This window comes from Notamacropus eugenii, chromosome 3 (assembly GCF_028372415.1).
Source record: "Notamacropus eugenii isolate mMacEug1 chromosome 3, mMacEug1.pri_v2, whole genome shotgun sequence".
Taxonomy (NCBI): domain Eukaryota; kingdom Metazoa; phylum Chordata; class Mammalia; order Diprotodontia; family Macropodidae; genus Notamacropus; species Notamacropus eugenii.
In genome coordinates this window covers 219,016,590-219,044,345 of record NC_092874.1, presented here as the reverse complement: position 1 = coordinate 219,044,345, position 27,756 = coordinate 219,016,590, and the positions used below count along the sequence as shown (strand labels likewise).

The window sequence follows — 27,756 nt, the reverse complement described above, 5'->3', positions numbered from 1 at the left end:
AGTTGGAAATGGGGAATAGTACGGTGTGTCTACTATTTATTCAACCTTTTTTGTTTGCACATGATCCTGGGTATGACTTGTATAATCTCGGTAGTTGTCAAGCAGAGTCAGCGCCCCACAGCTATATAAACTACCTGCCTTGTATGAAGGTGCTGCAGGTCCCTGTAGGTCCAGAAGAAAACACTCCTATATACAAAACCCCATATGTTAGTAATTCTTTATTGATGCATTGATGGCCTTTGAACTTCCCTCCATTAGGACTCCACAGCATTGCCCCATATGTCACCTTTCTAGAGGACCTGATTTGATCTACACGTGCATACATACATATGTATGCATGTTTGTATGTATGTGTATCTGTCTGTCTGTATGTATATCAATAGTTGTAAAATACCTTATTATATACAAAGATCTGTACATGTACAATGATGCAACCAATTCCTCAAGGGTCATATTAACCCTCAATACTTAATGAACAAAAAATAACTGATAAAAAAATTTCTTTCAATTTTTTAATACTTTTGTGGACTGATGTATGGTAACCTAATTTTATAATTTAGTACAGTAGACAATTTAAGACATTTTTGGACTAATATAGTAAAATAATTTAATATTTTAAAATATGCAGTGCTTTTAGAACTTCAAATTTTATTTTCTGAGATTTATTTCCAATATATACATAACTTTTTTCATTAATATTAAATTACATATGTTCAAATGGTTTACATATATTAATAATATTGAATTATTAATTGAGATGATTAAAATAATTGTGCTTTTTAAAAGTAACTCAGAATTGAATGTTTTTCTGAATCATTTCTTTTTTTTTAAAATTTTTTATTTATTTATTTATTTTTAGAAATTTATTTATTTATTTATTTATTTGACATTCATTTTAACAAAATTTTGGGTTACAAATTTTCTCCCCTTTTATCCCCTCCCCCCCAAACACCAAGCATTCTAATTGCCCCTATGTCCAATCTGCTCTCTCTTCTATCATCGCTCTCTGCCCTTGTCACCATCTTCTCTTTTGTCCTGTAGGGCCAGATAACTTTCTATACCCCTTTACCTGTATTTCTTATTTCCTAGTGGCAAGAACAGTACTCGACAGTTGTTCCTAGCACTTTGAGTTCCAACTTCTTTACCTCCCTCTCTCCCCAACCCTTCCCTTTGGAAGGCAAGCAATTCAAAATAGGCCAAATCTGTGTAGTTTTGCAGATGACCCCATAATAGTTGTGTTGTATAAGACTAACTATATTTCCCTCCATCCTATCCAGTCCCCCATTACTTCTATTCTCTTTTGATCCTGTCCCTCCCCATGAGAGTCAACCTCAAATTGCTCCCTCCTCCCCATGCCCTCCCTTCCATCATCCCCCCCCACCCTGCTTATCCCCTTATCCCCCATTTTCCTGTATTGTAAGATAGGTTTTCATACCAAAATGAGTGTGCATTTTATTCTTTCCTTTAGTGGAATGTGATGAGAGTAAACTTCATGTTTTTCTCTCACCTCCCCTCTTTATCCCTCCACTAATAAGTCTTTTGCTTGCCTCTTTTATGAGAGATAATTTGCCCCATTCCATTTCTCCCTTTCTCCTCCCAATATATTTCTCTCTCACTGCTTGATTTCATTTTTTTAAGATATGATCCCATCCTCTTCAATTCACTCTGTGCACTCTGTCTCTATGTGTGTGTGCATGTGTGCATGTGTGTGTGTGTAGTCCCACCCAGTACCCAGATATTGAAAAGTTTCAAGAGTTACAAATATTGTCTTTCCATGTAGGAATGTAAACAGTTCAACTTTAGTAAGTCCCTTATGACTTCTCTTTGCTGTTCACCTTTTCATGCTTCTCTTCATTCTTGTGTTTGAAAGTCAAATTTTCTTTTCAGCTCTGGTCTTTTCATCAAGAATGCTTGAAAGTCCTCTATTTCATTGAAAGACCAATTTTTCCCCTGAAGTATTATACTCAGTTTTGCTGGGTAGGTGATTCTTGGTTTTAGTCCTAGTTCCTTTGACTTCTGGAATATCCTATTCCATGCCCTTCGATCCCTTAATGTAGAAGCTGCTAGATCTTGTGTTATCCTGATTGTATTTGCACAATACTTGAATTGTTTCTTTCTAGCTGCTTCCAATCTTTTCTCCTTGACCTGGGAACTCTGGAATTTGGCCACAATGTTCCTAGGAGTTTCTCTTTTTTGGATCTCTTTCGGGCAGTGTTCTGTGGATTCCTTGAATATTTATTTTGCCCTCTGGTTCTAGAATCTCAGGGCAGTTTTCCTTGATAATTTCATGAAAGATGATGTCTAGGCTCTTTTTTTGATCATGGCTTTCAGGTAGTCCCATAATTTTTAAATTGTCTCTCCTGGATCTATTTTCCAGGTCAGTTGTTTTTCCAATGAGATATTTCACATTATCTTCCATTTTTTCATTCTTTTGGTTTTGTTTTGTGATTTCTTGGTTTCTCATAAAGTCATTAGCCTCCATCTGTTCCATTCTAATTTTGAAAGAACTATTTTCTTCAGTGAGCTTTTGAATCTCCTTTTCCATTTGGCTAATTCTGCTTTTGAAAGCATTCTTCTCCTCATTGGCTTTTTGAACCTCTTTTGCCAATTGAGTTAGCCTATTTTTCAGGGTGCTATTTTCTTCAGCATTTTTTTGGGTCTCCTTTAGCAGGGTGCTGACCTGCTGTTCATTCTTTGACTGCATGTCTCTCATTTCTCTTCCCAGCTTTTCCTCCACCTCTCTAACTTGATTTTCAAAATTCTTTTTGAGCTCTTCCATGGCCTGAGCCCATTGAGTGGGCTGGGATACAGAAGTCTTGATTTCTGTGTCTTTGCCTGATGGTAAGCATTGTTCTTCCTCATCAGAAAGGAAGGGAGGAAATGCCTGTTCACCAAGAAAGTAACCTTCTATAGTCTTATTTCTTTTCCCTTTTCTGGGCATTTTCCCAGCCAGTGACTTGACCTCTGAATATTCTCCTCACACCCACCTCGCCTCCTGATCCTCCCAGCCAGCGTTTGGGGACTGAGATTCAAATGCTGCTTCCCAGCCTCAGGGCTTTGGCAGGGGCAGGTCTGCTATTCAGTGTGAGATTAAGCTCAGGTGCTCAGGTGGCGGCAGGGCCGCCTCTCAGCCTCAGTTCCCTCAGGGGGTTTATGTAGAGACCTTCAACAATGGATCCAGGCTCCTGCCTGCTTGGGGAGCCCCGGTCTGCTCCCACCTCTGCTGCTGCTTCCTGAGGGGGCCTGAGTTATGGGGGCACCCCACTCCCCTCTTGACCCGCCAAAGAGACCCTCTCACCGAACCCCATCACCTGTGGGTGGAGGGACCCGCGCGGCCGCTGGAGATCCCGTCCCTGAAGCCTGCTTGGATCTTCTGCTCTCGGTGCCGCGGCCGCAGCAGAGCTAGGCTGGGCTCCATGTCCGCAGCACGACGGACCTTTTGTGAGAGGTTTGCAGGTCCCTCTGGAACAGAAATATCCTTCTCTCCACTGTTCTGTGGCCTCTATTGCTCCAGAATTCGCCATGAGTTACTTTATACAGATGTTCTATGGGTTGTGGGTTCGGAGCTATGTGTATGTGCGTCTTTCTACTCCGCCATCTTGGCTCCACCCCCCTGCATCATTTATTAAATGTATTTTATATACCTTCCTTCATATATGGAAAGGAAACTTTTAAAAAGTGTATTTATTTTTAGTTTTCAACATTCAGTTCCATAAGTTTTAAATTTTCTGTGTATCCCCTGTCCCCAAGACAGCATACAGTCTGATATAGGCTCTACTCACACATTCCTGTCAAATATGTTAGTCATGTTGTGTAGATGAATTAGAATGAGTGACAGGAACCATGGCAAAGAAAAAAAAAAGAAAATTGTCTTCTTCATTCTGCATTCAGACTCCTTAGCTCTGTCTCTGGATGTGGATGACATTTTCCATCATGTGTCAATAAGCAAACTTTAAGATAGATAAACTAATAGATACAAGAAGTATAAGCATACCATTAGGCAGCGTGGGTATGCAAAGAAATGAAAATGTATTATTAACTATTATTCTACAAGTGTGTATCTAAGTGAATGTATTCAAAACATGTTTCTAACCCTTTACATCTGAGATAACAGTATTGTTTATACATTGTTTTAAATTCTATTTTATCTTTACTGTTTATGTATTCCCTGGATTTCCAAAGTATATAACTAATTAAGGCATCATCCACACTAGGAGCACTTGTAATATAATCACATTAATCACTCTCATTGTTTGGAAGATAGGATGCTGCATTTGGGCATCAACTTTGTAACAGCCCCCTGTGGCACTTGGCTATCCATCCCTTCAAAAGGATAACCTTCATATGTGTCATGGATGAGCATGCATATACAGTGGTTCACATATAAATCGGTAAAACCCTTGAAATTTTATCTCTTTGAAATATAAATTGCATGTTGTGCTAACACTATATTTTTATTTTATTTCAAGTACTAATAATTGATTCTAAATACTCTTGTACAAATACCATGAAAGAATTATAGCATTCATTCTTTAAATCCTATAAGGGGTTCCCAAAAGCCTATTCATTTTGCAGGAAATTATGATGGAATTGCATTGCCTAAATACAGTTGCTGATAAAATTTTTATTTTTTTCTTTTCAGATTCTCTTGAGAGACATCCAAATTTGAAGGTAAGAACATTGGTACTTTTAATTTATATCTAATATTTACTGAAAACTTTAAATATAACTATTTTCTTAATATCTTGTTTCATATCCCATTCAACCCACTACTGAAATGAAATATTCTTTCACCAGTCAAGAATTAAGAAAAGCAATTAAGGAAAAACAAAAGTCATGTAAGCTACCTAATTCTGTAATTTAGGAAGAAAGGAAGTATATTTTAAAAAATTTTCAATATTCATATCTCATTTTTCTTCCCTTTCTCCCTACTTGTCTTACAGGTTTAGATGAGGCAGATGACATTGATGGTATTGTCTTTTTTTTACCCCTCTTTACAAGTAGGAGAATAATTGAATTTTTAAAAAATCACTCCTAATAGAGGATTTGTTCTGTAGTCTTCAGGTTTTTTTTACTTTTTTGTTTTGAACATCATATTTCAGATTGTATTTTCATACTTCCTGGCTTTTTTCTATATTGCACAAAGGCACATAAATTCAGCTATGTATGTATGTCCCAATTCAAGTTAATATATATTAAGCAACTATTATGTATCATGTGTATATCAAGTGCCAAGCGTTTTACTATGGGATACAAAGATAAAAACAAACAGTTCTTTCCCACAAGAAATTTACTTTCTGTGAAGGAATACAACATACAACATATAAGGTCTGGAATAAAGAGGGTATAAGAGAAGGATAATAGTGCTCTTGGCAAATTGGGAGAGGGGGAGAGCATGAAAAAGGTTAGTGGTGGAGGAAAGAAGGGTTCATAGCTCTAATAGTCCCTTAATTGGGGCAGTAAGGGTTTTAGAGTCAGATAATGGCCAGTTAAGTACCGTAAGATGATTACTGGATGGCTTTGTGTTGAACTGACCAGAGAATGCAAGAATCAGAAACATGAAGACTGGTTAGAAAATTATTGGAAAAGTCCAGGCAAAAGTTGATAAGTTTGTGAAGTAGGAGGGTTGATTTAGGAATAAAGAAATGGGAGAGGATGACATGTTATGGAGGTAGAATCAACAGGACTTAGCAACTTTTGAATATGTGTGTATCTACAAACCCACATATGTATTTGTGTTCTTGCCACGGCATCATTGCTGACTCTTGGTATTTAAAAGCCTGGCAGAGGAATAAGAATGAGCTATCACAGGCATCCAAGAGAACTGTAGTTTCATAAGGAGAGCTGTGATAAGGATGGTGTTCATAGCATATTGCTCTAATAACTGTGTACAGAGAGCCAGGGAAGGGAAGCAGGGGAGAGAGCTTTAGACTATCTAAAATAACTGAGCTCATAGTTACAGACCACTGTGGATATACCTTGAGTTTCAGCTTCCGAGGAATGTCAGTAGGGAGGGCCTAGTCTTTTACTGCCAGAAAGTACAAAACATACTCACTTGTCAGTGTGTGTGAAAGACTGTCTTGTTTTACTTGTTTTCCCTCCCAGCAGAACATGATTTCCTTTGTCAATCAAAAAGGGCCTCTCAGCAAAGGCATTTTCAGGGATTCTGGGGATGTGCAATCCTGCAGAGAGCTGAAGGAAAAACCTCAGGGGCTGAGGTGGACTTTGAGGCAGAGAATGTTTCCCTTATAGTATGTCTTCAAGGTAGGAAAAGGCTTCCAGCCTGCTCCAGGGTTTCTAGCAGGCACAGGCATGCTGTAGTGGGCTTCCTTAATTTGGAAGGTCCTAACCCATTTGCAGGAAAGTTTATTAGACTTCTATTCTCTGGGAAAATAAATAAATAAATTTTTTTTCTCAAATATAATTGAAGTTGGCACCCATAGACTTTCAAAGCCTTCACCTTGAAATGCCATGAGCCACTACAGGCAGCATCCTGAACATATTTTAACACCTCTCTCCACACTACCTACTTTTCCAAGAGGCTCTTATCTCTTTGATCTGCACAGCAGCCCTGGGAATCTCAAATAAATTTTTAAACGAATTCATCTTGAGTTGACAAAAATATACTTATCCTTATTCAAGTCCTCCCAATAAAGGAAAAATATAAAATTCCAAACATTTTTTGTTTCTTTGAAATTAACAAAAATTGTTTTAATTCTGAAATACTAAAACTGCTCAGAGAGAGCATGCTATTTCTACCATCATTACTTCTATAGTTCTTCCTCTCATTTTTTTCTTCACATTTTAAAAATGTAAAGATGAGATTGGGATTCCCTCAACCACAAGGAGGGCCAGCCCCTCTCACTTTATAAACAAAGAAATCACGACCCAGAGAAGGCTTCATCTTGCCCAAGGTTATCAGACTTTGAGATTCCCTTCCTTTCTCATTCATCCCAATCCCACTTACTAAGATCTTCCACAAGGTCACACACTAATTGCTGCAAAATTAATTGGTTTCTATTTGCAAAATGTCTTTCTTCAGAAATTCTTTACAATCTTAAAATACAGGAGCTAGAGTCAATGACTGCTTTACATGGGATTTTGAGGGAAAGAAGGCCCAGGTACACGCTACACCACCAATCAAGGGTTTGCTTTTCAGAGAACTGAGATAGCCTGGAATGCCAGTGGCTTGTTACTCCTGTTCCAGGAAATAAGAGTGAAAAGCAAAAATGAGGAATGAATGGAATTATACACAGTTAGGTCATCAGTCAGTCCATAAGCGTATATGAGCATCTACTCTGTACCAAACTCTGTGCTAAGTAATGGAAATATACAAAAAAGCAAAAGACATTCCTGTTCTCAAGAAGCTTACAGTTGAATGGTGGTAGATGACTTGCAAACAACTGTATGCAAACAAGATACATACAAGATAAGTGGAGGTCATCAACAAAAGGGGAAGGCATTCATTTAAGGGGGGGTCAGGGAAAGTTTTGAGGAGCTCTAATTTTTTCTTCCCCTGTGTTTGCAACTGCACCTTTGATTTAGTCTGTTTAAGTGAATTTAAATGTAAATCATTTATTAAAACACACACTCTGACAAATGTACATGGTTTATCTGTTTACCAAGAAACCTACACTGTGGATGATGCAAAGAAAAAATTACAATGCGAGTTCTGTTCTATAGCTGCCTTTTTTTCCTTCCTTGTTTTTAACAAAAAACTAATATATGAGTTTCCTAGTATTATGTACAGATTACAATATACCCACATGTATAATTGATGGCATCTTGCCAGTGTTTTGGAGGTATTTAGTCAGTTATGAGGTTCTGTATAGTCTTATGCCACACAAAATCATTCATTAGTTCCAACAAAAAGAAAAATTAGCCTTGCATGAGGGCAGTTACATTTCATTTCAGCAGCAATAGAAGAAGGTGAATCAGTCCTTGATCAGCTCCAATTTGGACTAAAAAGCTTAAAATTAGGCTTTATAAAGAATGGGTTGAGCCAGGCTGCTTTTGAGGTGTGGAAACCTGATGCACCAGGGCATCAGACAGACCGGAGAAGCTTGCCCTTCTGTCAGCCAACTGAGGAAGATGAAGTAGACCCAGCATACATGGAAGAGAAAAAGCCAACATTTCAGCAATTTTAATGCTTTCCTTCCCATGAATCCTCTCTCCCATTTTTTGGGAGATGACTATGGGGTATGATTAATCCCCCCTGAGGAAAAGAGTCAAGGAAAAATGCTGGATTATGATGGTGGTGTTGGTGGTGATGATGATAGTTAACTTGTATAGCTCATCAAGTGTGCAAAGTGCATTACAAATATTCTCTCCTTTAAATGTCCTAACAAGCCTGAAAAGTAGGTGCTAGTATGACCCTCATTGGACAGGGTAATTTATTAGTATTGGTATGACCAACCATCCCCAGATGAAAACTGTCCATTGACCTCAATACTGTGATATCATGTTAGTCCTCTTTGACTACGGAGGATAAACATCCTGAAGATAATAAAGCTGGAGCCTGGGAATTCAAGAGTAAGTCCTGATCCCCTTCAAGAGTCAGAAGTTCAACAATTGGGACAGTGAACTTACAAATTTCCTTTTACGTGTCTTAAGCTTTATTTCCCCCAGTTACTTTTTTTTTTTTTTTGCATCCAGAAGCATCAAGGTAGGTTAATTCACTTAATACCTCTTGGCTCTAAATAAGTACTTGATCAGAGCACAGGCCTTATGAGTGAACTATTTGTGTAAGAAAGTGTTTAACCAAGACAAAAACTAGGATTGGGTATACTAGAGGTGAGTTGGACCAGGTCAGTCTTTGGAAAGAAGGAGTAGAGCAGGAAATCCTGACCTCATGCCAATACTAATAGATAATACGTTAATGATATTAATGTGAAACAATGTGGTCCACTGAAACATTGTGCATGATATTCTTGTCTCCCCAGTATAGTTTGAGAGTTCACCCTATAATCTTTTGTAGGAAAACAACAATAGTGTAAAGCCTGCTGGAATTGCTCTTTAAAAACCATGAGAGAGTATAAAGGGCCTCCTTCCACTATTCTAAAGCAAGTCTGCATGCAGCTGATGAGGGTCAAGAAAAGACAAAGTGTGTAGAAGAGTTTTGGGTCTCCTAGAAAGAAGAGAAAATGGATTTTGGTCACCGGAAAAAGTAAATAAATAAAGCCTTGTACACACACGCACATACACACACACACACACTCATATGCAACACACACCTGCACACACGCACACCCATATGCACTCCCAGGGTTGTGAAGATGTGCGGAGATAATTGATCTTGAAGACACACCAGAAATGACTCAACCACAGCTTCAGGTACCTCCCAAAGTATCCAGGCTACCACTGTAAAGAAGGACTAGAGTAGAGAAGACTCAGTTCAGGCTGTGAAATGTGTTGGTTACATGGCATTCCAGTTATTAAGGACTGACTTTATGGGTTACTACAATCCTAGGGAAACAATTGAGCTGTAAGAATACCTGTTCCAGGTAGCTCCAGGCCTCTCCCCCTGTTTTCCTTAGCACTATGGCCTTGTTGGCCCCTTGCCATACTCCCTAGGATATGTTTTTAAGATATCAGCAGTGAGGAGAACACTTCATGCCACTGAAGTGAGAGAGGCTTGTTAACAGTCACCTTGGGTCTGATATGCTGTAGGAAATTCAGAGTTCAGTGCTGGCTTCTGGATTGTTGTGTGTCATTGTGTAAAAGACAAAAGCTGTCCTTTGGCTTCTGAGCAGTATCCAATTTGGGGGTGGTACATAGGTTATCAGAGGCAGCCTGCCCTTAGGCATCACTGTGACAGCAGAAACAATGCTATTCCTTGAGCTAAACCTGCCTATTCTATTTTATCACTTGCTGTGGAAGACATAGGATAGGAGTAGCGCATTGTTTCAGGCCCACCATTCCCATAGCACATCAAGGGCATTGCCTAGTGAACGAAGGCAAGGGCCTGGCAAATTCAGTGAATATTCCTTCCATTGGGGAAAACTAGGAATAGAAATGAAACCAATTGATTGAGTTGACTTCAGAGGGCTCTGTGCAGAGTCACCATACTTCACAAAACAGAAAAAAATCAGATTGACTAGACACTAGGAAAATGGTGGTAGTATAATAAATAATCAGGGAAAGACTCACAAGGGATTTTTCTTCTGGTTGTAGGAAAGACAAATAACCCTGCTCTGCCTCCCCCCACCCCCAGTCAACTAATTCAACATCTAATTAAAATGCCTGTGGCAATACCTTAGAAAAATCATTTTGTGCTAGCTCTGTGTGGGGCCTAATTCCTTTAAATCGCCAGCAGATATTGCAGAAGAACAGTTATAGATGGAACAAGTGATATTTAATTAGGTTTCACAAATGTGACTTTTGTTGTGCTAAATTCCTATGTGTGTTCATCCTTCATTGCCGAAGAAGACCATGCTATCAGAGAAATGATGACATGACTTGCACTTGACTTGGGCTGTGCAGGTCACCAGCCTCACTTCTCCTCCAGAGCCATCTGAATCCAGTGACCAGATATTCATCAGAGTGACTGGAGATGACCCAGGATGAAGCAATTGGGGTTAAGTGACTTGCCCAAGGTCACACAGCTAGTGCCTGTCAAGTGTCTGAGGTGAGATTTGAACTCAGATCCTGCTGACTCCTGCACTGGTGCTGTCTCCACTGCACCACCTAGCTGCCCCCTTGTGCTAGATTAGTCAACCAACAAAGCACCTATCAGGTGCCCTGGCATGAAACTAGGTGTCGAGGGTGTAAAGAGCAAGAATAAAACAATCCTTATTCATGCTAGGCTTACATATTATTGGAGGAAACAACAAATTCATATAAAAATAGATACAGAATAAATATCAAGTTGATAGAAATATGCTTATACACATAAGAGGCAGTTGAGTGGTACAATGAGAAGAGTACTGGGCCTGGAATCAGAAAGACTTCTCTTGCTGAGTTCAAATCTGGCCTCAGACATTTTTGAGCTAGGTGGCCCTAGGTAAGTCACTTAACCTTGTTTCCTCATTTCTTCCTCAGTACTATGAGTGAGAGAAGAAAATGAAAGAAACTGTAGTATCTTTGCCAAGAAAACCCAATGCAGGGTCACAGGACTGAAGTGACTAAATAACAAGAGCACAGTTCTATCCCATGTAGTTAGGGATGGGGCCTCTAGCAGCTGGGGTGGGGAATTAGCTTAGACTCCATGCAGAAGATAGTGTCTGAGCTGCATCTTAAAGAAAGAGCTAAGGAGGGGGTACAGCATGCCAGGCATGGAGAAGAGAGATGAAATGCAGTGAGTGAGGAGTAAAAAGGCCAGTTTGGCTGACTTTTGATTACTGAGGGTCCCCTAACCCTGAATTGTTCTAATTTACCTTGGAGGACTGTAGGGGGTTGTAAGGGCAAGCAAAGTAGGGCCTTTTGCTGTTTTGGTTTTGGTATAATCAAGTGCCTCTGATTGAATCTTGCCTTTATCAATCAAGAGTCTTTACTGGGAGTAAAGAACGGAAACAAGAGTTTCTTTTAACTAGAAACAGTATATGTATTTGTACTGTTAATTATTTTAATGTGATTAAAGGTCTTCCCCACCCATTAATGGACCTGCCCATTAAGGAGAGTTTGATTCGGGAAGATTTGTGGGAAATCTCACACCTTTTGTTAATGAGGCACTGGTTCTGAATGGTTGCGATGCCCTCTGGCTCTAAAAAAGGTATAAATAGTCTAAGTTTTGCTTTGGGGCTTACTGGAAGTGTTTGTTTGGCCAGAAGAGGACTCTGTGAAGCTGCTCAGGAGCACCCTTGCTTGGAAAACTCAGTTGTCTTTTCTTGCCTCTTTGGTAACTATAGTCAAACAGTTGGATCTGTCTGTTGATGATGGTCAGGCAGAGAAAGCGATATCTGTTGATCTTTGGTTTCACTGTATTTTCTTTGCACTTCTGGGTGCTGACTCCCCTGAACTAGGTGAATGCTATATGTGCTAGGTTAAAGGAATGGTATATGTGTTTGATTAAAGTGATTGTTAACTCCTCAAAAGTTGCCTTTCCTTTTATGAATGCAGGTCTAGGAACCTGTGGTAGCAGGAACCCCTGTGTGTGTTGGGGTGCTTACTGTTATAAGGGTGGATTGGCCTGGAGGCCTGTGATTTTTCTGGGTGAAGAACTCATTTTGCAAGTACTGATTGACATGTGCTTTGCAATTTATTGTCTTCAACAATTGTCTGGTCAGTCAACAGTCAGACGACATGTATTTATTAAGTACTTAATCCATTTGAAAGGACTGTGTAAAGCACTGGGAATAGAAAGAAAGACCAAAAAGTAAAAGTCTGGACTCTCAAAGACTTCCTAGTTGAATGAAGGAGACCACATGCAAACAACTATGTATTAGAGGGTAAACAGAGAAAATCTCAAAGGGAAAGCAATAACTCCAAGGGGGAATGGGAAAGGCTTCTTTCAAAAGGTGGGATTTTCTTGGAGATTTGAAAGAAACCATGAAATCCAGGAAGTAGAGATGAGAGGGGAGAGAGCTTTTCCAGGATGGGGACCAACCCATGAAAATACACAGGTTTGGAGTCTGCTATGTAAAGAATAGTGAGAAAATTTGTCCCTGAATCACAGAGTACATGTAAGACAGTAATACACAAGAGTGAAAAGGAATGAAGGGAGCAGGTTAGTAAGGGCTTTGAAGGGCAGAAGATTTTGTATTTGTCCTAGAAATGATAGTGATGCAATGAAGTTTATTGAAGGGGAAGGGGGTCTGTGTGACATACTCAGACTCATACTTTAGGAAAATTCCTTTGGGTAAGCTGTAGTAGGAAGAGATTTGAATCAGGGAGATGAACCAGGAGGCTAGGTGTAAGATGAGGAGGGCCTGAACTAGGGCAGTGGCAGTGCTAGATCCATAGAGGAGAGAGGTTATTAAATGAACAGCACTAGGCATCAGACTGGAGTAGTAGGAAGTTATCAATAGATACCACTTGTATTGCCTTTAGTTAAAAAGGAGCTGATTTAGAAGAGCATAGTCTGAGATCCCATGACTTTGATTCAGTAAACCTTTTAGGGAAAGTTCACATGGGCTACCCTCCTCCCTCGCACTGTGGGCTCTCGTGAACTTGAAAATTTTGCTGGTGACTTGAGTTTTTCTTTGGAAGAGGAGGAAGAACTCAACCCAGTCCTGTGGTTCAGGAATTATAATTCAGGACCTGCCCACTAGGAAACCCTTGCTTTGATTTCCATAACTTTGCTCAGCTGTGATGACAGCTGAATTTCATAACTTGTTATTCCAGCTGTGGCAGAGTTCACTGAGGCCCTACAAGTCATTATCTTTTGAGTCTAAGTTTTAGGTTTAATGGTGCTTTTCTCCAAGATGTATCATAGTATGTTTTCCACTATGACTCAAAGGGTGAGTCATTCCCTTTATTCAGCGTAAAAGCTGTTAGTTTGGGGTTTTTTGCCTATTTTCTAAAGGTGACTTTTCAAGCAGCTAATGCTTATTGATGATCATCAAAAACTGGTAGATTTAACAGAGGGCAGGTGTCAATTCTGCAGTAATAGAAACAGTCTTGGGTTCTTCCACAAGGTGGAATAGAGCAAGAAAAATTGGAACTTCCTATTGCTCATGAATGGTGCTCATCAAAGGTTACCAAAGGGTATCAAAGGACCATGGGGCGAAATGAAAAGTATTGTAGCAAGTTTTTGGTTTTTCTCCATACATCTAAGGGTCTTGGTTCATCACTGCCTTCCTGTGTCCCTGTTTCCAAAAATGATCACCTTCTAAGATTACAAACCAGTCTATTAGAGTTGTGGGTTCATCTCATAATTTATACCCTTCTCCCAGCTTCCACCAATGAATCTGATTTGTTTATAGCTCCTCCTAACTATAGGTCTGACTGTAATATTGCTAGCAGAAGGACTGGCTTATTCTTGTCACTACAGTACCTAATAATGGATTTCCTTGTGCATCCAAAGATCAAATGACCATACATTTAAAGCTGGAAGAAACCTTCAAAGTTGTCTAATATGGCCCCCCTCATTTTACAGCTCAGGGATGCTGAGGCAAGAGAGATTGTGACCTGCCCAAGGTCACAGTTAGGAAGTAGCAAAGGCAGGGGAAACAGAAGCTTTTGCAATGAGCTCTCTGCAAAGTATTTTCTCTACAAATTTTAATGTTTATGCACTCTGCCATAAACATGATACATAAAAGTATTTTTGTTTTCTCCTTTTCACTTATAAAGGGTTTTCTTCAAAACATTCCAGGAACTCTTTTTTCATCTGATCTCTTTCACGAGTGGGTCTGCATCATGGATCAAGTAAATGATGAAGACAAAATCAACAGGATTAAGAGGTACTTGGGTCACTCCTCCAAAATGCCCATAGACGAAGGACACTCTGGGAATGGGAAAGAATTAGACATTGCAGGCTTCTCTGCTTAAAGAGATAGACTTCACCTCTTCAAACCTTGAGAAGAAATTTTATAAGCGATTGAGAGGTGCCACTGTCATGGTTGCTGATGCAGGATATTGGACCATCGCAAAGCCTCTGGGTGTTTGATCTGCTACAGACATAACATGTAACTAAAATCCATATGGCCATCAATAATGTAGAATTCACATATCGCTGGCTTTCTGATATCCATAAATCATACATCTAGACAGTCAGATGGAACTGACCTCATCAGCTGCCAAATGTTGTCTTTGCTGGCCCCAAAGAACAAGGAAAGTGTGAATTTTAAGATTATTAATCACCAAAATTTTTCCATCCAAGGGGAAAATCCTGGCAAGCCTGGCCTGTTCATGTCAGCCACTGTGGTGGTGTGCAGGAAGAGGTATTCCTGAAGGCATATTTTCCATAAAATTCTTTTCAATGGTGTGAAACATCTACAGGGATCACTAGTGTGCCTGAATTATGTTTTGTGCTCTTTAGATACATCTGCCCAGTACAATCTTTTTCTCAGGCATTTTCAAAATTTGAATATTCAATCAACCTACCTACTATCATTTGTAGAAACTCCCTGTTTTACAACTGAAGCCAATGTCAGAAAAGGGGAAAGACATAGAATTGGGAGGAAAAAAAAAAACGGTTGAAGGGAGGGGTGTGATTGAATTTCACTGAAGACCATGGCCAGGAGACAGTAGTTTGGAGGGTGTTATCAGAAATGCCTGGCCCTGAATTATGTAGATCTTGATAGATCAGCACCCACAGGTTTGTTATCAGTCAGTAAATTTTATTGAACACCTACTATATGCCAGGCAGGGCAGGTTGGTGGCACAGTAGATAGTGTGCCAGGCTGAACTTCCTGAGTTCAAATCTGTCCTTGGACAATTACTAGCTATGTGACCTTGAACAAATCATTTAATATGTTCACCTTAGTTCCTGATCCGTAAAATAAGCTGCAGAAGGAAATGGCAAACCACTCTAGTATCATTGCCAAGAAAACCCCAAATGGGATCACAAAGATTCAGAGAAAACAGAACTACAGCATTGTGCCACTCACTGTACTAATGACTGGGAATACAAAGAAAGACTCTCAGGGATCTCATAATCTAAGGACAGGATTGACATGTGAAAATATTTGGAGTTGCATGTATAACCTATAATTGTTTACACATTCATGGAATGGAGAAGGGAAGAAGGGAGAAAGGGATAGAATTTGGAACTCAAAACATTTTTTAATTTAATTAATTTATTTGTTTTCATTTTTCAAGAATCCCTTGCATAAGGCTTAAATTTTCTCCCTGTCCCTCTACTCTCCCTCCTCGAGATAGCTTGCAATGATATATACACACATATTAAACACATTTTCACATTAGTCATGTTGCCTAAAAGAATGAAAATGAATGGGATAAACCATAAGAAAAAACAAAACAAAACAAAACAAAAAGAAGATAGTCTACTTCATTCTACATTCAGATTCCATAGTTCTTTCTCTGGATGTGGATGAAATTTTGCCTCAAGAGTCCTTTGGAAATGTCTAGGACCATGCATTTCTTCAAAGGGTTTCATCTATCAGAAACAATCCTCTCAACTGTGGGGGTTCCTGTGTCTAATGTTTGCCTGGTTCTGCTCATTTCACTCAGCATCAGTTCATATAAGTCTTTCCAGTTTTTTTCTGAAGTCTTCCTGTTCATCATTTCTTAAAGCACAATAGTATTCCATTACATTCATGTGCCACACCTTGTTCAGCATTGTCCAATTGATGGACATTCCCTTGATTTCCAGTTCGTGGCTACCAAAAAGAGAGCTGCTATAAATTTTTTTGTCCGTGTGGGACCTTTTCCCATTTTCTTCATCTCTGTGATACGGCCTTAGAAGTGATATTGCTGGGTATGGGTATGCACATTTTTGTAGCCCTTTGGGCATAGTTCCAAATTGCTCTCCAGAATGCTTGAATCAGCTCACAGCTCCATCAACAATGAATTAATGTTCCAACTCTCCCACATCTTCTCTAACATTTATCATCTTCCTGTTTTGTCATGTTAGCCAATCTGATAGGTGTGATGTGGTACCTCAGACTTGTTTTCATTTGCATCTCTCTGACCGATAGTGATTTAGAGAATTTTTTTCCTATGATTATAGATAGCTTTAATTTCTTCCTGTGACAACTGCCATATCCTTTGACCATTTATCAATTGGGGAATGACTTTTTTTTTTGTAAATGTGATTCAGTTCTCTATATATTTTAGAAATGAGGTCTTTATCACATACACTTGTAAAAATTCTTTGCCACTTTTCTGTTTCCCTCATAGTCTTATTTGCATTGGCTTTGTGCAAGAACTGTTCAATTTTGTGTAATCAAAATTATCCCATTTTGCACTTCATAATGTTCTCTATCTCTTGTTTGGTCAGAAATTTCTCCATTTTCCATAAATCTGACAAATACACTGTCCCTTGTTCCTCTAATTTGTTTATAGTATTAGCCTTTATACCTTGATCACGTACCCATTTGGAATTTATTCTTGTGTACAATATCAGGCATTAATCTATGCCCAGTTTCTGCCACACTATTATCCAGTTTTCCCAGCAGTTTTTGTCAGTGAGTTCTTATCCCAGATGCCAGGGACCTTGGATTTATCACACAGTAGACTGCTATATTCATTGACTACTGTGTCTTGAGTACCTAACCTATTGGGCAACTAGGTGGTGCAGTGGATAGAGCACCAGTGCAGGAATCAGGAGGACCTGAGTTCAAATCTCACCTAAGACACTTGACACTCACCAGCTGTGTGACCTTGGGCAAGTCACTTAACCCCAATTGCCTCATCCTGGGTCATCTGCAGTCATCCTGATGAATATCTGATCACTGGATTCAGATGACTCTGGAGGAGAAGTGAGGCTGGTGACCTGCACAGCCTTCCCTCACTCAAAACAAAGTCAAGTGCAAGTCATGTCATCATTTCTCTGATGACATAGTCTTCTTTGGCAATGAAGGATGAACACACACACACACACACACACACACACACACACACACACACACACACACACACACACACACACACACACACCCCTAACCTATTCCAGTGATATACCCCTCTGTTTCTTAGCCAGTACCAAGTGGTTTGGATGACTGCTGCTTTATAATACAATTTGAGATCTGGTGAGGCTAGGCCATCTTCCTTAGCCTTTCTTTTCATTAATTCCCTTGATATTCTAGACCTTTTGTTCTTCCAGACAAATTTTGATATTTTTTCTAGCTCTAGAAAATAATTTTCTGGTTGTTTGATTAGAATGGCACTGAATAAGCAAATTAATTAAGGTAGAATTGTCATTTTTAAAAAATTTCAGCTCAGCATATCCATGAGCAATTGATATTTTTTCAGTTACTTAGATCTGATTTTCTTTGTGTGAAAAGTCTTTTGTAATTGTGTTCATATAGTTGCTGGGTTTATTTTGGCAGGTAGACTCCCAAATATTTTACACTGTCTACCATAACTTTGAAAGGGATTTCTCTTTCTGTCTCTTACTGTTGGGCTTTGTTAATAAAATGTAAACATGCTGATGATTTTTGTAGAGGAACTCAAAACTTTTTAAGATATTTAAAATTGTTTTGATGCGTAATTCAGGGAAAAATTAAATGTTCTTTTTTTTTAAAAAAGAAAATATTTGGAATTGAGAAGTGGGAGAAGCAGTAAGGAAGTTAATGTCACTGGATCCTACTGAGAACAAAGACTAGGGTATTCTACAGGGTAGATGGGACCTCAGTGGAACCAGTGTCTTCCACAGTCCAGGCCTATAAAACTATTTAGCCCTGTTGATCAGGTTTGGGCCCAAAGGTCCCGACATTCTATTGCCAGTGAAGAAATATTGCCAAGGACTTCCACACTTCCCTTTGGCCCTAATGTTCCTTTTTTTTTCTCTTTTTGAAAACAAGTTCATAAAACAAAGGGTTTGCTTTATGAATGCTTTTTTCCTCCTCCATTTTTTTAGTCTAATGGAGCAGCTTCCTAGGACCAAAACCATTCTTTTGGAACATGTATTTGGAATGCTACACAAGATTCAGCAAGAATCGAAGTTCGATAAAATGACATCATATAACCTGGCAGTGTGCATTGCTCCCAGCATTCTTTGGCCGTCATCTTCAGTCAGTCCTGAGTTGGAGATGAAATTCATTGAAAAGGTACCTTGAGTTTAATTCTTCTCTGAGCATCTAAGGACCCCTCTCAGTGTTTTATATCTGAGCATCAATTTTTAAATATTTTGGATGTACAGATATATAGTTACTTAAAAGTTGTAATTTATCCAGATTGAATTGAATCTGGAATATTTTTCATCCCAGACTTCAAGAGGAAATTTTTGAAGAAGGTTGAATGGTAATAGCAATGCAGTCATTTCTCCCCTTTGAGTTCAGGAGGGTAGCATAGTAGCTGAATTGTAGAAAGCAAAGACTCCAATGTTATCTTTCACCATTCATCATTGTGCTTGGTGCTGCAGATGCTAGGCTTAAAAATAAAGCATAAAATAAAATTCTTGCCCTCAAGGAAGTTACATTCTGTAAGAGAAGACATGTATACACAAGTGTATGCATTATACAGATGTGTGGTCATTTGGAGGAGGGGACAGAGAAAACAGAAAGTGGGGAATCAGAAAAGGCCTCATGTAGAATATGGTCCTTAAGCTGAGCTTTCAAATGATATTATTAACAAACTCACTTGCCACTTCTGGACATTCTCCTAGCTAGCCTAGCTATGTGTAAGCTGAGCCATATAGTTCAAGGGCATACTAAGGAAGCATCATACATACATGCATACAAAAATACATAGAGAAAGATCTCATAATGGGGGCCAGAGGCAGGGACAGATATAGCTACACACACACACACACACACACACACACACACACACACACACACACACACACACGCACACACACACACACACACACATCACACCCCTCTGTGGCCAGGCAGGTAAGCAAGATTGCCTCCAACTGTGTCACCCTGCTTCAAACAAACTACAGTGGTTATTCCTTCACAGGCTTGGAATAACCCATTCTCTTGGCTACTAACATGAATTAAAATGATTTTTATCTGCTATAAGCAAAACTAAAAAGTAATGAATTCATTCCTGTCTGCCTAAATGTTCATTAATGTCATCTTAATTCTATAGGTGTAGACTTTAAGACATTAAGGTTAGATCTTAGGGAAAGTCTATAATATCATAGTTTTAAGTCTAAAGATTCAAAATCAATAGTAGCCTTGAGTCTTCTTGTCTATGCTCCATACTCAAGGTACTGCTAGAACTTGTGAGTTTTTTCTGTCTTCTTTTGTTTTTGTAAGATTGAGAAGTCAAGATACACAGAATATGAAAAATGCCTTCTCCTTTACACTTTTTCTGTTATAGGTCTTTCAACTTATAGAATTTATCATTGAAAATTTCTGCAGGATCTTTGGGCAAGAAGTCACTTCTCCATTGATAGAGATATTAGTAAACTGTGACAGAGACAATGCCTCAGGTATCATGAATCATTGTATTGTTTTCCCCCACAAAATATTCCTTTTATCTGCCAGCTGCTATACCATAATGAGGGACTGTGAGCTGCTGAAAGTATAGTGGCTCTGAGACTTTCAAAGGGGCCAAAGACTCAATTGAAGGATGAGGTAAACTTGGATGAGATTGGGAAAGCCTAATGGGGGATGAGGTGGTGTGGGGAGTAGGTGGAGGTGGGGGGAAGGAGATGCTGGTAAGAATGACAGTTTTTCAAAATAATAAGAAAGGATTCCAAGAAGAAGAAAGGATTCTCTAGACCTCCAGGACTGGGTATGAGTCTGAAATACATAACTAAACTTCTCTCCCTGCCCTTTGCACATCAGATGCTGTATTGCCCAGAGGAAACAAATAGGAAAAACAAAACAAAATCTCTTCCAGACCAAGTAGCCACACACTTTCTCTTGCTCTTTGTCCATTGTTGCTGAGTGGCTAGAAATGTGCTACAAAAAAATCCATTATAAAAGAGAGTCCAGAATAACAGACCACAAAAGGGACATCACTAAAGGACAGGTGGACCAGAAAGAAGTGGGAGTGGGCAAAGAGCAATAGACAAAAGGACAAGGACAATAGAATGTAAGATTTGAAAGAGTCTCCAATATCAAAAGTAAAGTTAAGTGAGGAGAAGAGCATTTTCGAGGAAGAACTGAAGTGAAAAAGACCTCACTCACCAACTTCATTTGCTTTCCTTTCCTTTTCATCCAGAGGATGCTGCATTGACCCAGGAATCAGAATCAACCATTCAGGAAGCAGCCTGAGCATTCCTTAAGTTTCTCATAGAAGACATAATTTTCAGTGTTGGCTTGTTGCACCCAGAACTCGCCATGCTGTGCTGGTGATAACAGAACTGACTTAAGTTGCTTCATACCAGCCCTAATGGAAAGAACTAACCCAAGAATTCCCAGACCTGGGAGACTTTTCAACCTGACCTGCTTCCTTGCTCCTTGTAGGCATCATATGATCTCTGTAAAATGGCCCCAAGGTAAGAAAATTTGGACTATTTAGTATGACTTTCTAAGTAAGGGAGTATTACTCTAAGAGGAAACTGAGGTTGACACTGTGAGGTGTACTTTAGAAGTATGGGAGTGCAGATCTCATCCCATGGGTACAAGTTTTGACTTGTAAATCTGAACCTCTAATCAAGAGAGGTGGGTCTTTCTTGCTCAGTTTATCTCAGGAAGATTAGTAGAATGGGAAATGGGAAAAGTACGGACCTAAGAAAGCAAAAAGGAAGTTCTGTGGGAGACATCCCCTCAGGTAGTCCCTTGGGGAGGATATTGAGGTATTGGAAGGACAATTCTTGTACCAGAGTGAAGGATAAGAAGAAAATGATAAAATATTGTTGTTTCATTTAGCCTAAAGAGAGTATTTTACTTCCAGTTGTGTTTGGCCAAAACATGGGGTCTATGAGGATTGGCTATGTCAAACATTAAATGTTTTGTTGAATAACAAAGATCCTTTCAATTAGAAAAAGACTGATTATGCTTCTTGCTGGAAGGAAGGCAGTTTTGCTAAATTATTTCCACTTAAGATGGAGGAAAAATGGAGAATATAGATGCAAAAAGGAGGGGGTTTCTCAGAAATGGGACCCCCCTCTTGCCTTTACATCCTCTTAAACTCCTCCTATATGCAGAATTTCAGGTACAGGTTTGATAGATGTAGGGGAAAGAAAGGAATTTCAGGAATCAGAATCAGGGAAAGAAGGCTGAGAAGTCTCATGGAGATCCAGAGAGTTCAGAGGTATGTTGTAGTACTCGCCCTTTTACTCAATTAAGGAAAGAACTGGAACAATGTCAGAAGGACCTCTGGGATTTCCCCTTTCCTTCTAAAGGGAAAGGGGAAATAAATTATACCCCTTAAGAGAGGTCCCAGTGGGTCAAAGGGAGATTGGATATGTTCACTCCCCTTCAATAAGTACTGAAGTTAGGAATTTCAAGAAAGAAATGATATCTTTAGTGGAGGACCACATTGGCTTAGCAGATCAATTAGACCCATTCTTAGGCCCTAGTCTGAGAGGATGGCAATTATGATTCTAGTGATCTCAGGGGAAGAAAGGGAAATGATTTGGAGGATGACCTAGAGAGAATGGGAGAGAAATCATCTGCCTGCCCTGGGAGTTCTAGATGCAACAAACATTTCCAAATAACGACCCTAATCGATATAATAATGATCAAGCCGATAGGAAAAAAATGAGAGATATGAGGGAATTGGTAATTAAAGGGATCAAGGAAGTTGTACTTAAGTCTCAGAATTTTAACAAAGACTTTGAGATGTGGCAGGAAAAATGCATCCCCCTCTGCATTCCTGCAAAGACTCAAAGATCAAATGAGAATGAGGTATGCATCCTGAGTCAGGGAGGCTCAAAGTTTGTTAAAGGTTAATTTTGTGAAGAGATTCTGGCAAGACATATACAAAATGATGCAGAAAATTGACGGAGTGAGAAATCATTAGATGAGTTGATTAAGGAAGCACAGAAATTGTTTGTGAAAAGAGAAGACAAAAAGCAGGAACAGAAAGCCAAAATTATGGTTTCAGACAATGTGGTGAAGACAAGGTTGGGTGGCAAGGGATCAGGGAAAGAGAGAAGGGCTCTGCAAGAGGAATGGATGGGAACAGGTCGAGGTCAAGGAAGTGGAAGGGGTTGAGGCAGGCCAAATGATAACTCCTCTAATTCAGCCCGATGCCTCTATTGTAGAAAATTTGGATATTTTCAGAGAAAATGCCCTGAACTAACAGAAGGGGAAAAATAGCCCCTCTTATACCTTTGATGATGAATTGGGAGGTCAGGGGCTTCTGAATAGTTGATTCCATCCAGAGCCCTTGATAAATTTAAAGGTGGCACCACAGGAGGTGGTGGTGGTCATTATAGTGGTCAATGGGGCAACTAGGCCATCTCTGAATTTCAAACCAAAAGGGGTAAACTTTTCTACTCAGAAACTGAGAGCCTCAGGAGTTAAAGGACAGGGAATTCTCAGTGCCCATATTCGAACTTATTAAATTAAAATTAAAAGGAGAAGAGATGATTGCGCAACTGCTGAAGTGGGTTCTAATTCAGGCTCCAGTGCCTGCTCTCCCCTCTCATGTAAAACCATTCCATTTGTTTGAAACCATGGATCAAGGGGCTGCATTGGTGGTCCTTACTCAAAAATAGGAGTGGGGGGTGGGGCAACATAGACCAGGGGCATTCCTCTTCAAATTATTAGTTCCAGTGTCACAGGGCTTGCCCCAGTGTGTATAGACTGTGGCAACTACTGCCATTCTGGTGGAGGAAAGTAGAGAGCTGACATTTGGAGGAGCTCTAGTAGTAAGTACTCTGCCTAAGTTAGGGACTATTTTCACTCAGAGGGTCAGAAGATGGTTGACTGACTCTTGAATATTAAAATAAGAGCCCACATTGATGGATAAGGTGATTTGATTTTAGTGACTGAGTCTTATATTAATATTCCTTCCTTTCTTCAAAATGCAGGGACAGAATGTCATAATTGTGTTAGCATCGCAGAGAATTAAAGAAGGGTATGTCCAGATCTGAGAGACATTCCTCTCCACGAGGGGAATCGTCTTTTCACTGATGATCTTCTCGAGCAATAGAGGGAAAAAGACACAATGCATGGTGTCATTAATAGTGAAAGGAACTGTTTAGAGGATTACCTAACAATTGGTCTGTTCAAACTGGCAAATTACATGACTGTATTGAAGCTCTAAAGACGTTAAAAGGAAAGGACTGCACCATATATACAGATTCCAGGTATGCTTATGGGGTAATTCAAACTTTTGGAAAATTTGGGTATGAAAGGGGAATGATGAACAGTAAAGAGAAGGAACTAACATATGAGGAATTGAGAAGGTAGGTGCTGGCCAGCTTATTGTTACCAAAAGAAATTGTCATACTACATGTGAATCGATAGCAAAAAGGAGAAATGTATGAGGGAAAGGGGAACAAATTAGCACATGAGAAAGATAAGAAAGCTACCCTGTCCATAGGACCTATAAAAATGCATGTGTTAATCCTCCAAGTCTCTGAGACAAAAGTGATCTTTGTGTTTACAAAAGCAGAAAGGAAAGATTGGATTAAATTTATGGCGATTGAAACTCAGCAAGGTCATTGGGTATTGTCAGATGAGAGAGAAATGAGTATTAAACAAATCAGGAGAGACATTTTGTTGATACTACATCAAGGAAGCCATTGGGGAGTGCAGGCAATGTGTGACTTAGCTTAAGAAAGTATGGATATATAGACATATACATATACATACATACATATACATACATATATATGTATATATATATACTATATATATATACACATATATATATGCTAAACAAATTTGTCATAAGTGTCTTATATGTAAGAAAATAAACAAGAAAGTATTAAAATAGTAAACTCAGGAGGAAGGGAGCCTGGCCTTGGATCATTCCAAAGTATAAAAGTAGATTTTATAGGTGTCAAAAATTGCGAGTCTTAGATTTCTATGAATTTTAGTAGACCATTTAACTAGCTGGGTTGAACCTTATCCTTTGCCTAATGCTCCAGCAGCAGGATTGTCTAGGATAATTTGGGAACATATAATTCTGCAGTAGGGCTTAGTAGAAAATATAGATTTGGACCATGGTAGCCATTTTTCATCCCAAATTTTACAATGCATAATGGATTATTAGGAAATCAATTGGCACTTGCATACTCCTTGGCACCCTCCCTCATCTAGGAAAGTGGAAGCAGTGAATCAGACTCTTAAGAAGCACAGCTCCATATTAATACTAGAAATTTGTCATGGACTAAATACTTCCCCATAGCTTTAATAAGAAATAGGACTTCACCCCAGAAAGATGTTGGTATATCACCTTTTGAAATGTTGTTTGGGTATCCAGGAGGGGTGGGTGAAATCCCCAGTTTTGAAACAAAGAATAAATTTTTGAGGAGCTATGTACTGGCACTATCCACTCTTTTTTTTCAGATTCGAGGGAGAAAGAACTGCTGGCTCAGACTTTGCCATTGAAATTTGTGTTGCAGAAGTACAAACCAGGAGAATGGATGCTGATCAAATTGTGGAAGGAGACTAAACTTCAGCTTTACTGGGAAGGACTCTACCAAATGATGTTGACTAGGAAAGAACAATCCAGAATGTTGAAAAGGAGTGGGCACATTACACCAGAGTTAAAGGACCAGTGGATGAACCCTGGGAATGGACTGTTCATAGTTGCTCTGATCCATGAAAGGTTACTTTGTGCTAGGGAGGGAGGGGAAGTCAGAACATCTCAGACTGACTATTCTTGTATACTTGTAATATTCTTTCTGACATTTGTAGTAATAATATTCTTGATGGCCATTTATGAGAAATCTAGAGGAGGGATTACAGAATGGATCTCTTTATTTGTAGAAGCTAGTTCAGGATGATACATGTAGGGTTCCTGTGTACAGTATTAGGAATGATAAATTTAATAATATTGACAGTTCTATTCCCTGAGAGAATTATTGGATGGCCTAGGAAGAAAAATACTGAAGAAGTATCTTTGACTTAATCAAGAGATAGATTCCAAATGGCAGAACCAACCAAACACTCCTCTTATCATAGTGGGTGATAGCAGCACTAATCCTACCTGGTGTAGCCTGTCCTGTATCTCTTCACACAACTCCCAATGCCTTTTTACCACTAGCTGATATAGTGGCTAACAATTTCACCCTGAACAGTAGTGTTTGCAGAGGCCTGAAAGAGTGGAATCATGGCCATGGTATCCAGTACTTTTGAGTCTGGCCTGGATACTCAAAAACTACTCAGGATTTATGGGACTGATTTCTCACAAATCACAGTTGGTCACTGGCTAGAAAGGTTCCATGGAAATTTTACTTGAATAAAAATGAGACAGGGGAGAATGTGTGAGGGAGTATCTGTGAATGGAGATATATCTATGTACACACGCGCACACACGCATATATGTATACATATATGTATAATGCATGTATATATAATATACATGTATGTGTGTATATACACATATGTATGTGTATATGTATGTGTGTGTGTGTATATATATATAATATATATTAGAAGGGATGAATTTGATAGGGTACTAGATTGTAGCACATATAGGAATGATTTTAACAACAAATACATATGGTGCCCAGGTGAAAACAAGTGGAAGAAATGCATGATGATCACAAAAGACCTAGGGTATTACACCTCAGATCATTGTAAACAGATTGCTTTTGACTGTTAACAAGAAGACTGAGGGAGTTGACTGCATCTTGGAAAATTCCAAGGAATTGGTTACAAATATAACTAAGATTAGATGGAATTGGGAAAGTAAAATCTCAAGGATCCTTTTTAAAGAATTTTGGAGGAGGGCTGACTGTGCACAAGAAAACAAGTATAGATGTCAGTGGAGAAAGAAAGAAAGTCTCTGGAGATGTAGCTCCATGGGAATAAGAATGGTATTTTTCCACCACTGTTGGGTCCAGGATATTTAGAGAATGACCTGCATTAAAAAGGACATTATTGGATTTGTGGGCTGACGGCTTACAGCCACCTGCCACTTCATTGGACAGGAATATGCTACCTAGAATTATTGAGATCAGGGTTTATCTTCTTGGAAGGACCAAAGGGACATGGCTTGGGAATTCTTTTATATGATGATTTACACATTGAAATGAAAGTAGTCTAGACCCTAGCATACAGCAGCAGGAGATCCCAGTGAATGGGGAAATGAGTGGCCCCCTGAAAGGATAATTTGAACCTATAGACCAGCAACTTGGACCCAAGATGGAATTGAGAGTTTAGAACTCCCAGCTATCTCCTGAAGAGATTAATTAGTCTCCAAGTAGCAATAGAGACTATAATTAATCAAACCACACAAGATTTAGAACTTCTTGCTGATCCAGCCACTAACATAGGTTAGTACTTGATTATCTTCTAGCAGATGAAGAAACAGTTTGCAGAAAATTCAATATAAGTAACTGTCATCTACAAACGAACGATGATGTACAAGTAATTAAAAATTTGGCTACAAAAATTCATAAAGTTGTCTATGTGCTAGTTCAAAAGTGGAAGGGATGGTTTAAGTGAATGATGGGGTCATGGTGGAAATAACTTGGAATGATAATTCTTGAGAATTAAGGGAATATACTTACATATATATATTTATATAAATGCTTGGTTCACAGCAAAAAAAATTTCGGTTAAAATGTCCTTCTTAATAGCAGAAATAAACTTTTTAACACACTTAATACATCCTTAGATGGAACAGGCTTGAAAATCACACCCATATATATATGTGTGTATATATATATATGTATTATGTATATTTTAAAGGATTCTTATTTAATAATATTATTTTCTCAATAAGAATTCTACAACAAGGAAACTCTTACACAAAACTCATAAGTTTCTTAACCAATTCATCATTAATTTAACAATGCACAGTAATTCATCCCCTTACCACCACATGGGCACACTCTATCACCTGATTAGATAGAGTTATCTCAGATTTGATTCAGCTATTAACTATAAAATCAAGTTTATCCCTACTTATTTATCTATCACATCCTTTTAAAATCTCAAAGTACATATAACAAAATCCAAAACTGAAAGTTGCGTGACCATCACACTGGATTAATGTTGCATCTAACATGTGCCCATCCTTGAGTCAAGCGCTTTACGATCATAAATGACAAATAACAATATGTTTTTCTACTGAATCCTGATAGGAAGAGCATTCTCAGATGCTGCTTTGTATTACTTTTTTTTTTTCCTTAAGTAAAAGAAAACTTCCCTAAAAGGACCATGT

General features: G+C 38.9%; 1 protein-coding gene across 4 annotated transcripts in view; it reads left to right on the top strand.

The window, feature by feature from the left end:
• LOC140533974 (rho GTPase-activating protein 20-like) overlaps positions 1-27,625 on the top strand; it is a 45,477-nt gene extending 17,852 nt beyond the window's left edge. For 2 of the 4 annotated variants that reach the window (XM_072654472.1, XM_072654475.1), the window contains 6 exons: positions 4,643-4,671; positions 14,230-14,339; positions 18,422-18,611; positions 19,834-19,945; positions 20,683-20,959; positions 23,444-27,625. In XM_072654472.1, coding sequence (XP_072510573.1) covers positions 4,643-4,671; positions 14,230-14,339; positions 18,422-18,611; positions 19,834-19,945; positions 20,683-20,735 — 494 coding nt within the window. In that variant the 3' untranslated portion in view covers positions 20,736-20,959; positions 23,444-27,625. The remainder of the gene's footprint in view (positions 1-4,642; positions 4,672-14,229; positions 14,340-18,421; positions 18,612-19,833; positions 19,946-20,682; positions 20,960-23,443) is intronic. The other 2 variants (XM_072654474.1, XM_072654473.1) reach the window with 2 other exon arrangements.
• Positions 27,626-27,756: the final 131 nt, after the last annotated feature.